The 12,747-nt window shown below is 37.6% G+C and overlaps 1 protein-coding gene across 1 annotated transcript in view; it reads right to left on the bottom strand.

The window, feature by feature from the left end:
* Nucleotides 1-12,747, bottom strand: part of ITGA8 (integrin subunit alpha 8) — a gene marked incomplete at both ends in the record, with an annotated part of 106,546 nt that overhangs the window by 19,956 nt on the left and 73,843 nt on the right. Inside the window, 3 exons of the mRNA XM_084283041.1 lie at nt 1,744-1,857; nt 5,253-5,378; nt 11,377-11,535. Of these exons, the coding sequence (XP_084139167.1) occupies nt 1,744-1,857; nt 5,253-5,378; nt 11,377-11,535 (399 nt within the window). The remainder of the gene's footprint in view (nt 1-1,743; nt 1,858-5,252; nt 5,379-11,376; nt 11,536-12,747) is intronic.

The raw sequence follows: 12,747 nt of genomic DNA, 5'->3' as shown, positions 1-12,747 counted from the left end.
AACTCCCACTGAAAGAGCTGTAAATACCCTAGAAAACTGGTGTTTAGGATCTGTGCAAGGGGGTTCATTTATGTTTTTCTTTTTTTTTTTTTTTTTTTAACAAGACAAGGCTTTGGTCTTTGCATGGTTAATTAGATTTCACCAGCAGAATGATGAAGAGAAAGACTTGATGGAATCCCAAATGTGACTTAACTTTTTCCCAGTACTGTAGCTAAGGGAGCTAAGCTCTCTATCTTTTGTTTGGTGAGGAAGATGGGGATGGTTCACTGTTGACATTGCTTGGACACAACAGTGGTCAAAATTATCATGAATAGCTGTAGCCATGAATAATTTTTTTGCCTCTCTGTCTGTCTCTCTGTCTCTTTGTATTAGGGACAGTGAAGTAGCTGAGCTAAGCTCTTAACTGAATTTAACAGAGACTAGCCAGTCTGCAAAGATCCCACCTGCTCTCTTGTTTCTCCAGCAAAGCAAGTTGAACAAGGAAGAATTTCTTTTATCTACCTTCACATTTGAGGAAAAGGAGAAATTAACTTAAAAGGTATGAATAGCTCAATTTAAAACTCCCGTTGTAAACTGAGCATTCTCCATTCTACTTTTGCTAGGGTAAGAGGCACTGTGGGGATAAACCACAGCTTCTCCCACAGCTATGGGGAACACAGGAAGGTTGGTTCCAAGTAGAAAGACAGGGAGATTTGAAAGTCCTTGAAGAAGGAAGGCAATAATTGACCAGTTTGATCAAGATAGGATCTGCAATTATTTCCTAGTTAACAGTGAACTGAATTGAAATTTCTCGGTGTACTGCCCAGTGTTAAAGATACTCATCCAGAGTGCCGATAGTCTTATCAATCTCTCCTGCAGAGTGCTTTAAAAAGTTATCTCTAAGAAAAACAGATCCTTCAGAGGAGCACCACAGCAACACACGTCTGGAAAATTTTACATTTTGGATCTCAATATATACTGTGTGACTTTCTGATATCCAAAGACAATATGTAGTATCTTCATATTTTCAGTAATGTACATGTAATTCATAGAGAAGATTCCCTCAAAATGACCTTTTGGAAAACACTGCTGTAAAAAGAGGCAAGTCCATAACAATCATATAGTACTAAAGACACCTGGCCAGCTACAAGATACCATCTCACAGTGCAATCCCACTGCCCTATACACCCTAAACACAATTCTGAGCAACTGAAGTTGGAAATGCAAGAATTTGCGAGTTGTTCATTCCTTCCATGCACTGCCCTTCTTTTTAGTGGTAAATCATAAATCATCTCTACTTGAGTGTTGAACGTCATACGAGCTTGGTACGTACTACCCTAGATTAACAGACAATAACAACTTGTAAGCTGGATACAGTGTACACCATCTACTGTTTGGTTCCAAGACAGATCTTTCACCAGGAAAGATATGAGCAAAGCAGAAAGCAGAAACAAACAAACAAACAAACAAACAAAACAAAAACAAAACAAAACAAAACAAAACAAAAAACAGAAAAGGTGTTTACAAATCATTTTAGAATTTTCAGGGAAAGATTCAGGACATGAGTTTGAGACGGACTGACAGTGAGAGAAGGAAAAGCAGCATGTATATGATATGAACTAGTGAGATGCTACCTTCAAAGAAAGTGATAACAAAGAAGGGTTTGCATATGCCCCATTTAATTTCATCATTGGTATTCTTAAATATCCGGTCAAGCAAAGATGCAGGGATCCACGTGTATAGAAAAAATTTTGTTTGCATTACCTGCAGGAAAGTTTGGGCCCATAGCCGGGACCTGATTTTTAGCGCTGCGCTCTTCCCTCTTTCCAGTTGTCCCACATAGCAGGAAATTAAGATACACTTCACATTTGTACAGTTCTGCGTACAAAATAAAGGGAAGTTATACATATACTTTAAAAATGTATGAAATCACTTTCAAATACTCAAAATTACCAAACCCAATCAACATTCCCTTTAAGGGTTACAAAACCAATAATTTTATATAATATGTATGAGGTACCTCATGAGTGACTGTGAGAATATAAACCAAGACGGAGATTCTTTTTGCACCACCAGTGAATACAACCAGCCACTGTAGTACTGAAAATGCAAGTAACAACTTTCACTAATTTAGTTTGAAGAACTCTTAAAATGGCCAGGTACTTCTCAAGCATGAAGCATATGCTTTGTCTCTATCTGTCAGTCATTTTGTCATTTCAACACATATTTTTTTCTGTTCTCTATGGCCGAAGCCTATATTTATGTTCTTAAATCTTTCCCCTCTTCCAACTCTCCCAGTTTTCTTACTGGTATTTACATTATAGCAGCCAGAACGTTTGCTGAGATTCATTAGTTGATCTACTTGAAACTTGTGGTCCATGAAACATTCCTGATGAGCAGTGATTCTGGCTTATACACAGGACGGAAGGCAAAAGCCAAGTAATGCAACTCAAAACTATATGCTCTGTTAAAGTCTGCCAGAAGAACGTCACAAAAATTATTAAAAACTGACTAGAAGCCACTGGAGGGAATGAGCAGAGTCTCATGGGGAAACCACAGAAATGATGGGGTTGTTTGGGGTATAGAAAGGAAGGCAGATCTCATAGAAAAAAAAAATGATTAAAAGTGTGTCGGGATTTGAAAAAAAAAGAAAAAAGAAAAGTATAGCTGTATATATACAAATGGTGTTTACCCCCAAAGTTTGGTTTAAATCAAGAGGAAGGCTAGGGTTTTAATTAATTCATATTTTTTTAACAAAGCATACATTACCCCTCTTACAGATACTTCACTAACACTTATGCCAGAAGATCTTGTGACCTTGATTGCAAAGCTGAGTTCCCACATGTACATTCCCTCAGGGGAGTAAGAATGGCTGTACTGCAAAGCCCATACTTCAGAAACTGAGATGATGATGGATGTAATAGATGTGAAAACACCCTTAAGGAATCCTTTATCTTTATGGACAGCTTTCCGCACAGATTTCTACCTTATTACAAGTTAAATAGAAGCTGCGTGCTTAAGCACCCTTGTCTAAATTTGCCTGAAAATGAAACTGTAACTTCCAAACTCTGATTTTTTTTTTTTTTAATGAGGATTTCAGAGTATCTGTTTATTTGGCTTTTCATATTTAAACATCCTCCATCCAGATTTATTTATCTTGCAGGAAGGAGGAGAGCTGTATTCATTAATCATAGTGGCCAAAACCACATATTAACAAAATAAATCATTAGTATGCAAAAAGCCTACTTTTGGCTGACATTTTAGGACCTGAACACAGATTTCTATTTTTTCTAAGTAATGCATTTAGCCCATAGTGCTTTTCAGAACACTATAGCATTAGAACTAAAGGAAGAGAAAGCAAATGCTTAATAAACAGTATAAATAGAGTAAGAGGTTCTCAGAACATCTTTCCTTTCTGTGAAAATGTTTCGATGAAAATAATAAAAAAAAAATTCTGATGAAAGAATATAAAATTTTGATCAAAAATTACCTTTAGCCAGTTAGGCATTTTCAGCAGCAACATTTGCTTTCCATAATCTCTCAATGACTCAAAATTAAGAAAAAAATATATTTTGGACTCCTAGTATGCAATGAAGACGTGGCATTGGGACCAGTTGCTAACTGAACATACTTATTTGGTTACTTTTCTATGCCCATCCTGAACAAAAACTGCTATATTTCCATTGGTAGGCACTGTACCCAATCCTATCTAAATTTATGCTTATCTAAAGCATATTGTACTGTAAAACTGATCATCACATGTGCCAATTTCATATTCTATGTATTCAGCTAAACAGTCTCTGTCCACATCAAGCAGCTGAAAAATCTCTGCCTCGTATTTTAAAATGAGTAATAAGGTGCAGACACAGTACATACTTATGATCTTGGTTAACCATTCACAGTTGCTGCAGTGATTTCTGTGCTGGCAGCATACAAGCCTAATCACTGAGAAAGACAACTGACAATTAAGGTATTACTGAAGAATGGATTAAGTGTTCTGTGGTATTGACTGGTATGTCTTTGAAAGCCTAGGCATTTTTCCTTCAGCCCCAGTGGAATCAGATTCTTCCCAGGCTATTAGGTTAATGTAAGAATTACATAGGCATCAGCAGTGATTATTGTTTCACATGGGTTCATCTGTGATTTTGTATTTAATAACATTATGGTATTCATTACTTTCAGATTCTGTCTTTTTCCTGTTATAAAAATTGCCAAATTAACTTTCGGAAGCAGCATTATTATTCTATTACTCCAGAATAGTTAGGTCAGTGAGGTGCTTCTCTTCCTCCCAAGGTCTGGTGATGTCAAGGAATTCAAACATGAGCCTGCAGCAAACAGCTTAATAAGAGAATGGACTGCATGAAAGAAACTGCCTGAGGTTCATAAAAATAAACGGCAAGGACTGACCACATGAATCCCATGAACGACCTCAAGGTCATCAACTTTGAACCCATGAACGACCTCAAGGTCATCAACTTTGAACACAGCCTCTGGGCACGGTGAGCTGATGCCTGTAATTCTTGAGACTGAACATGGAATTCAGGAATGGAAAAAAAGAAAACCCTTCTGAAAAATACAGCCAAGTACAAATACTCAGGTACCAGACCAACTAATCAGAACTCTTTTCCTGGACTAGCTAGGAGAGAGATCTTTGCTCTTGCTCATAATTTTAAGCACCTCAGCTGCTTTGGAGCATTGGTTGGAATGTTAAAAATGTGGTGACCTGTCCTATCTGCCTTGCTTGTGGTACTGGGAAGTCCTACCTCTCCATGTATATATATACTTATTGACAGGACCAAATATACTCCAAACTATGTCAGAGCTGTTACTTTCCATGAAAATGTTAATTATAAGCATTAGCTATTGTTTATGAAAGAGCCAGAACACCAGGAGCCAAGTTAACAACGAAAGACTTACATTTCAGAAATCAGAATCTGAAATTTCATTCCTGGAACAGGGACCTATTCTCTAACTTTGCACTGAACCTCCCTGTGATAAGTGTGTCGTTGTATGACCACAAAGGTCCACCTGTGTGCATGCAGCCAGAAGTAGCACAGTTAGAAATTTGGTATGCATGATCTTTAAATGTAAAAAAACTGCCAAACAAAATCTGCAGCCTGTGGCACCGTGATATGTAGTAAACAATATCTTAACAATGAGAGGATAAAAATTACTTAGTATTTACAAACCTGTAAATAAATTGCAGTCACACTGATAGCCACTTTGATTATACTGTATACATAGTCCCAGTTTATAGATTCTATTTAACTCACCAGTATTTTTGCAGAGTTTCTCCTGTAAGGTTCTGCAACTGTGATCTCCCTTCTCCTGATATAATGAGAAATTGTGGAATTATACAAAAAAGCAGCAAGTTCAGGAGTGTCTTGTGGAATAGCAAACTGCAAAGAGAAACAAAAAAGCAAATGGTAATGATATATCCACACAATGAATCTAACAGATCATCTGTTCCCTTCTCAGAGGTCTTGAATTTTGGATTAACATTGTGGTTTTTTTCTTTTTTTCTTTTTTTTTTTTTTCAGTTTAACAACTCAGCCATGAGAGTATAATGTCTTCAACTAGGAGTATGATTAGTAATAGCACTGCAAGATATTGCCTCGTTATAGGAATTACAGTAGATAATATTTTTTCCCACTTTATTTTTACTGGAGTCATTGCTATACTTATTTTCCTTAGATGCTTGGGACTGGATTCTGATCTCTGTAACAGGATAAATTAGAAGTTGCTGCACTGAAATCTGGTCAATAGCTCAGATCAGAAGCTGCCTACTGGAATATAATGATTTTACCAGCATTAGAAAGTAGAAGAAAAAAAGGAAATCTGAATTCTAGCAACACAGCTTTTAACCATTGCTTGTTGAAGATTATTTTTTTTTTTGTGGGGGGTAACAACTTGACTTTGTATAATGCAACTGTTTGTTCATTCTTAAACTCATATTAAAATGCATCCTCTTCAGCTTTATCTTCATGGATTTTCAATCTCTGAATAAAACCTAGTTTTACTGTTTCCATTTTGTCTTTAATTTATATACGAAGCATTTGTAGCTTCTTTCAAGAATCTTCAGAGAATGCTCAGGAACTCAAATTTCTACAGAGAGAAAGATAAATACTAATTTATGACAATCCTGTTATGTCGAATTAAATAAAATGTACTTGGAAGCCTGTAAAAAGATCTCAAAGGAACTCACCTAAACACAGACACCGCTATTCATTATGGGCCTCAGATTAGAAACAGCTATGTCAGATCCATCCTACCAGTTTCTTTAACCTCCGAGCACTAAATATTTAAATCACTAAAGAAAATGTTAGTAATTATAAAAAATATTGTAGCACTGAGGGGATGAGAACAGGCATAACCACAGAAAACCCTCCATGAACTAATACTGTGTTGTTCTTGATTTGGAAAATCTGTACCATTCAAATGATTAAAATTATGACGCAAAAAAGAGTTTTGACATTGTCTGAGATCTTCAGTCAAAAGCATCCTGCAAAGTGGAAGATGCTATAATTACTTAACTAATGAAAAACACTTAAACAAAAATGATTTTTTTTTCCTGAATTAGGTTAACATTGTCTTTTGCAATAAGGGAACGGTTAAATAGCTAGTAAATCTCTCCATCTCCATGTGATAACATGTGGGAATTCTCTTTCCAGGATTCTTTCACCAGGATATATGGGATTCTTTAATGATGACAAATGAAAAGAACCACAATATAATGACACGCCTTTGAAGAAGCCCTCAATATACGAAGACAATATGAAGACATATGTAGACCCATTTGAATAGTAGATGATCTTTCCATTCACTTATTTTTTTCATAGATCCTAGTGTCAGCATCTTCAGTACTGAATTATTACAGCTAGGGCTAGAAAACAGCCCTCAGCAATTAAGAAAAAGCATACATCTCATGCAACAGTTCAAAAGTAGAATTTCTCCAGTGCCTTAAATATCTGTGTTAAAGATACTACATTAAAGTTATTGTTTCAGCTGTCTTGAGCCAACAGTACAGAACTGGACAACTGTCTCCGTAGCCATTCTATATACCATATATTTTGCACATTAAACCTTACTCAGAATGGATTCTTGCTCCTTTTCTTTAACTACAATGGACTTTCTTGGTTTTCTCACCAGGAAAAACTATACTGCTCTTTCCTATCCTCAGCCTTGTCATCTTGAGCAGATTTCCAGATATCTCCAGTTCTTCACTTCTCACGCAAAAAGCCAGTTTATTTTTCCTCCTTTTTCAGCCTCTGCTGCAATGTGCAATTGCACCAGAAATGCTCTGAAGAGGATATTTTGTGTGTGTGTCTCCGGACCAGAACTTACATGCACTGATAACAGCTCCACAGTGTGAGGAGACGCCACCTCTGGCAGAGGTTAGCACCTCCCAGCCACTTCAGTGGATGTACCTTACCCCTGGGGTGGATTTTGGTCACCCTGAACAGTCTGTCATAGTTGGAAGCCACATCCTATCCCTCTGGTATTTATAGGTACAGGCTGCATAGAATTACTTTTTGCTATTAGCCTGGAAAAAAAGTAATCTCAGAAGTACTGGATCAGGCCAAAGGCTTACTGGCTGAGCCTTCTTCCCATCAACCCTGCCTTTAAACAGATGTGGAAGGAAGAGTAAGAACAGGGCATGCATACATGATACTCTCCTAAAACTGCAGCTTCCACATGTTTTCAGCTCAGGGACTTCCTGATGTGGATGAAGTTTCTGTTCATTTATTAATCTTCACTGGACTTCTGCAGATTTGTCCAGTTTCCTCCTAAAACCATGTAAACTTTTAACCCCCACTACTTCCTCTGGCAACAAGCTCCAGACATCCAATACCTGTTGCACAAAGCACCGCTTCTCTTTGCTTGCTTTGACTCCGACTCTGCGAGCTTCACTTGATCCTGCAGTTCCTGTGCAGTGAACACTCTGCACGCATTCCTGGGCAGGAGCAGGCACAGAGCAGTCAGTCCCCACCCACGGGTCTGACACTTCTGGCCTTGCAGATCCTAGCTGGATACAGTCACCTCCTCTTTAGATTGAAGCATCTAGGGTACCGACTTCTTCTGTGCAGGGGGTCTGTTCCGTGTCTTTGATCATTCCTTTTGCTTCTCTGTATGCCATTTGGAAGATTCATTGTTTTACTACCACCACCCCCAGAGTAAGATAAGCTACAGAACAGGAAAAGCCCCTACCTAGGAGTCTTCCCATGCGTGCCCAGGTTTACAGGCAAAATGTGTCTTCGTGAATGAAACAATGGAGCACAAAGGAAAGCTTTCTACAAGACAATAAATTCAACAATAGGGAGGAATATACTGCTTTAGCTGAAACTGAAAAATCCAAATAATTTTAAAGGGGAAACACCCCAGCACCCTAGGAGAGCTAGGTTCTGAAACCCAAGAGCAGCCAGACATGCGGTGTCCTCAGCCTTATTTGGAAATCTGAGCCAGATATCCCGTGTTTACACAACCCCCTGCATCCTCTTCCCATCTGAAGCATAACACAAGCCTTAAGTATTTGAAACCTGATTTGTGTATCCATGCTGTGCAGTGCTTCGAGAAGCTAAAACAATGAAAGGATGTTTAATTCTTGCAGTAATGACTGAGCATCTGAGGCTGTCTTCTGCTGAGACAGATGGACCGGTATTTCATTAGTACAAGATGGGTTCGCACAAGCCTCACGAAGATTTAGTCTTCTTTATGTAACAGATGTAATCCTTATCAAATAGGACACGAAAACCAAACTCAAAATATTAAAAAGTTGCCAAAAGTACATTGCCTGAAAATGTCATTAAGAGCTGTGGCACTATTCCACCCAGAAACTCTGTCCTCCTGACAGTGATGTTCCCATCCCAGCTTTTTAATTGAACCACTGCAACTTAAAGCAGAATGCAGCATGTATTTCATGTATTTGCAACCTGATCCGAGCAGTGACTTTGAGATGCCAGGCTTGCAAATACAAATTTGGCAGCTCACTTCTTGTTCCTTACCACTTTTAAAAAATAGGTGCAGAAAATACCTATTTCCAAACCTGTTTTGTTTCGGACACAAAATGGAAACATTTTCCATCCTCACTTCCCTATCACTCATTTCATTTTTCATCCCCTAGTGAAACTAAATGACAGGGTGTAACCCTAACCCTTCTCTGGCTTCCTTGGGGAAAATGCAAAAATTTAGAAATAATGTTTTTGTTATACATCAGTTTTTCTATATGCTTGTAAGTATTTTCTGCATTTCCGTCTCTGTAAGCTAAAGACTTGTCACATAGCTCCTGTGGTGGGGAGCAATCCTCTTCAGCAGAAAGATGTCTCCACTTTCATCCACTGTACTGAGCTCAGCCCCTCCTGGTATGCAGACGACGTATAGCAGCTTTAGCGTTTGGAAAGCAGCTCACCCCACAAGATGTTTAACAGACTACTGGTTAAACTCGAGAAGTGTTGTTTACTCCAGAAGTGTCTGGAAGCAGTTATGCTTAATAAACTGGATACCTTGTTTTTGATGGGATAATATGTAGAGCTGTGTTTTGCTAAATCTTCTGACTTTGAGCCAAACCCAATTCTTCTTGCGGGATCTGCCATCACAAACACAGATCTTAAAACAGGCTTTTAGACGCTGGCCTATCAACAGTGTGCTGAGGAGGCTGCTACTAGGCTTCTCCTTGGTCCCACCTCCTCCAAATTCTGAGATCTACAGCTCTGCTGTAACAGAGGAACCACATCCATGAAAGGAGAAACAATTTAAACAGAAAACAATACCTAGGAGTAACATGAAGAAAATGGTTGGGGATTTCTTTTTTTTTTCCTTTCTGTTGGTATGATTAAAATAACTACAGAACCATTTCCAAGTGGATAACAAAAAAAAAAAAAAAGAAACAAAACCAAACAAAACCAAAAAATGCCTGTCACAGCTGACATGGATATAACTTTTAATGAGTTAATATTGCTTAAGGCATAAAAATAATTTTAGACTAAGGTGGCAATGCAGGAAAATTTTCATTTTTGGAGTATACTCAGTGCAGAATCCAATTGGTAGTTTACTTCATAGGATATTCAAAGCATGTTCTTTGAAAATTTAAAATCATGAACATTTTAAGACAGGTAAAAACTGTATAGGCTTCTGAAGTGCCTCTAATTTCACAGAGTATACTGTCTCAAACTATGTTGAACTTGACCATACTACAAAATATAGTATGTGATATTATACATATGTATCATATACTTGGTGCAAGGAATTCAGCAGCAATATAGGCTGAGAGGCTGAGTGGTTATGCAGCAACTCTGCAGAAAAGGACGTGGGTTAAGCTGTGGAGGAGCCAGCAGCATGCCCTGGCAGCAGCAAGCACTGTGTGAACAGGAGCAGGGGCAGGTTGAGGGACCAGTGCTTGTTCAGCTCAGAGGTGAGACGGCTCTAGGGGGGGAAAAAGCACCCTACGACCTACAAGGAAGTTATCACAAAAACGGGGCCAGGCTCTTCACAGAGGCTCATGATGGGAGTATGAGAGACAATGAGAGTATGTTGCGAGGTTCAGGCTGCATGTCTGAAAAAAACCCTTTCCCCATAAGCACAATCAAGCAGCAGCAAAATTTTCCTAGAGAGGCTTTAAGCTGTAATTAGACCGTAATCCTGTAAAACAAATTTAACAGCCAACACAAGTTAGCTGTAAATTATATCATTGAAAGAAAAAACAAACAAACAAACAACAAACTAACTAAAATTGGGTTGTAACTCAAAATACTCTAAAAAAAATACTTTATGGCACAATAGTTGGTGGCCGCCTGCTGTCTATTAAACAGCTGTAAGAATATAATGCCTTTCATTCTGATAATATTGCACTATTGTGCTATAAAGCATGTTCCACTCTGCTAACAGGTTCAGATCTAAGACATTGTGAAAAACAAACCCGTGCTATGCTGTACTATGTGTTATGCCGTGCTGTGCTCAACTGAAGATTTCTGTCACCTTTGGGAACTCATCTGTTAAGCTCTGCTGTACAGGTGACTTTCTAAATTAACGTAAATTAACAAGAATTTTCTAGGTCATATGAAAACAGTAGAATTTTCTGTCATCTATTCAAAGGCATGTTAGAAAAGGCTCTCCATAAAAATACTAAAAACTTCTATTTTAAAATTATCTTGTATCTAATGCTGTAACATTGAATCAACGCATATAACTTTCTGCTGATAAGAAGAGTTTAGAAACCAAACATATCACAAAGCACAGCTGTCACACTGGACTCATAATGGACTATCTCTTGCTTTTTACCCACAAAAATGGCATCAGGGCCATTCTGAAAAAAAATCCAAAAATCTCCATCCTATTGTGAAGATGTAGACAGAAAATGCAAGCAAATATAGACAGGGATGGAAATAACAGTGAGTGACCTACCTTTATTTGCATTGTATTAATAGGAGAGCTTGTCTGACAGTGCAGTGGTCCGTGTGTCTGGATATGGAGAATGTAAAGAAGAAATTCTTCACGACTGGACACAGGCCAACCCACATGGAGAACTGTGTTGTTGATGGCACTGGGTCCTATATTGTGAAGCTGAGAAACAAGTATTATCAGTGCTTTCAAAGGCAGTGAATAATAGCTAAAGACACAGCAATCGCTACTTAGCCATTTCCAAATTCCTAATGTTCGCAGCCCTGAAGTACTTCAGGAAAGTTGTATAGATTATTATAATAATTTTACTGATGGAAAATCTGTGTTGGGGAATGAAAAAGGACCTTGACATATTAGTTCAAAAAGCCAATGGCAAATCTGGGAGAACAAGCTTTTTTGTCTGAGTCTGTATTCAAGACAGACTTTCCCACCTTTCCCATTTTTTCATACATATGAAAGACCTGCAGTTGCCAAATTATCTTACAAACAAAAAAGCAAACCACCAATCAAGACCCAAACCAAAACACCTTAGCAAAATACACTACACAAATATAAACAACAAACCATAACAGAAAATACTGGAAAATAAAAGGTGAAACTTCATGACGCAAAAGAATCACATCTCAGGCTACAGGAATAGAAGGTGTAGCAAAACATAAACTAGTTTTTGTGGTTAAGAACTCTATTTCCAGCACTTCTCAGTTCATATTTCCCAAGAAGAAAAAAAAAAGGAATTAGCTTTCCTAAAGTAACATTACATGACATCATTCTTTTCTGGGAAAATAAATAAAGATAGAAATAATAGAAATTAAAACTTGTGTGCTGTTGAACTAGTTTGCAATTTGAAAATATCTGATGACCACATAAAGTTTGGGTATGTGCTAGCACTGTATATGAGAGGTACACAAGCAGAATGCCATGGAACTTTGCTCAAAGTTTCTGGAGATGTGAAATAACTTAAAAAAAAAAAAAAAATGGAACCAAATAAAACCTACTTTCAGTCTTACATCTTCTTCAGTAAAGGGCTTTTATGTTGCTGTTTGGGCTTTTCATGCTTTGCTGATATCAGTAAACCATGAAAAAGGCTTTAATCACTGTAACTATTGAATCACTGTAACTATTTAAATATGTTTGAGGTCACATATATTGTTCCATAAACAGCTCAAATGGCTGAGACAGGAAAATTTGTTAGAGACTTTTCAGTTTAGAGAAATGTGTTAATATGAGGAATTCACAAATAATATTTTGTATTTCATAGCCTGATTCACTAAAGTTTAGTATGTTATGCAAATTTTTATCTTACACTGTTAATTAAGCTCAATTGCTTTTATTTTCTTGACTGCTGGTTTGTGAATTGTAACCACATGAGAAGCA

Source organism: Netta rufina, assembly GCF_964035555.1.
Source record: "Netta rufina genome assembly, chromosome: 2".
Taxonomy (NCBI): Eukaryota; Metazoa; Chordata; class Aves; order Anseriformes; family Anatidae; genus Netta; species Netta rufina.
The sequence above is the reverse complement of the archived record's forward strand: the minus strand, read 5'-3'. Positions and strand labels throughout refer to the sequence as shown.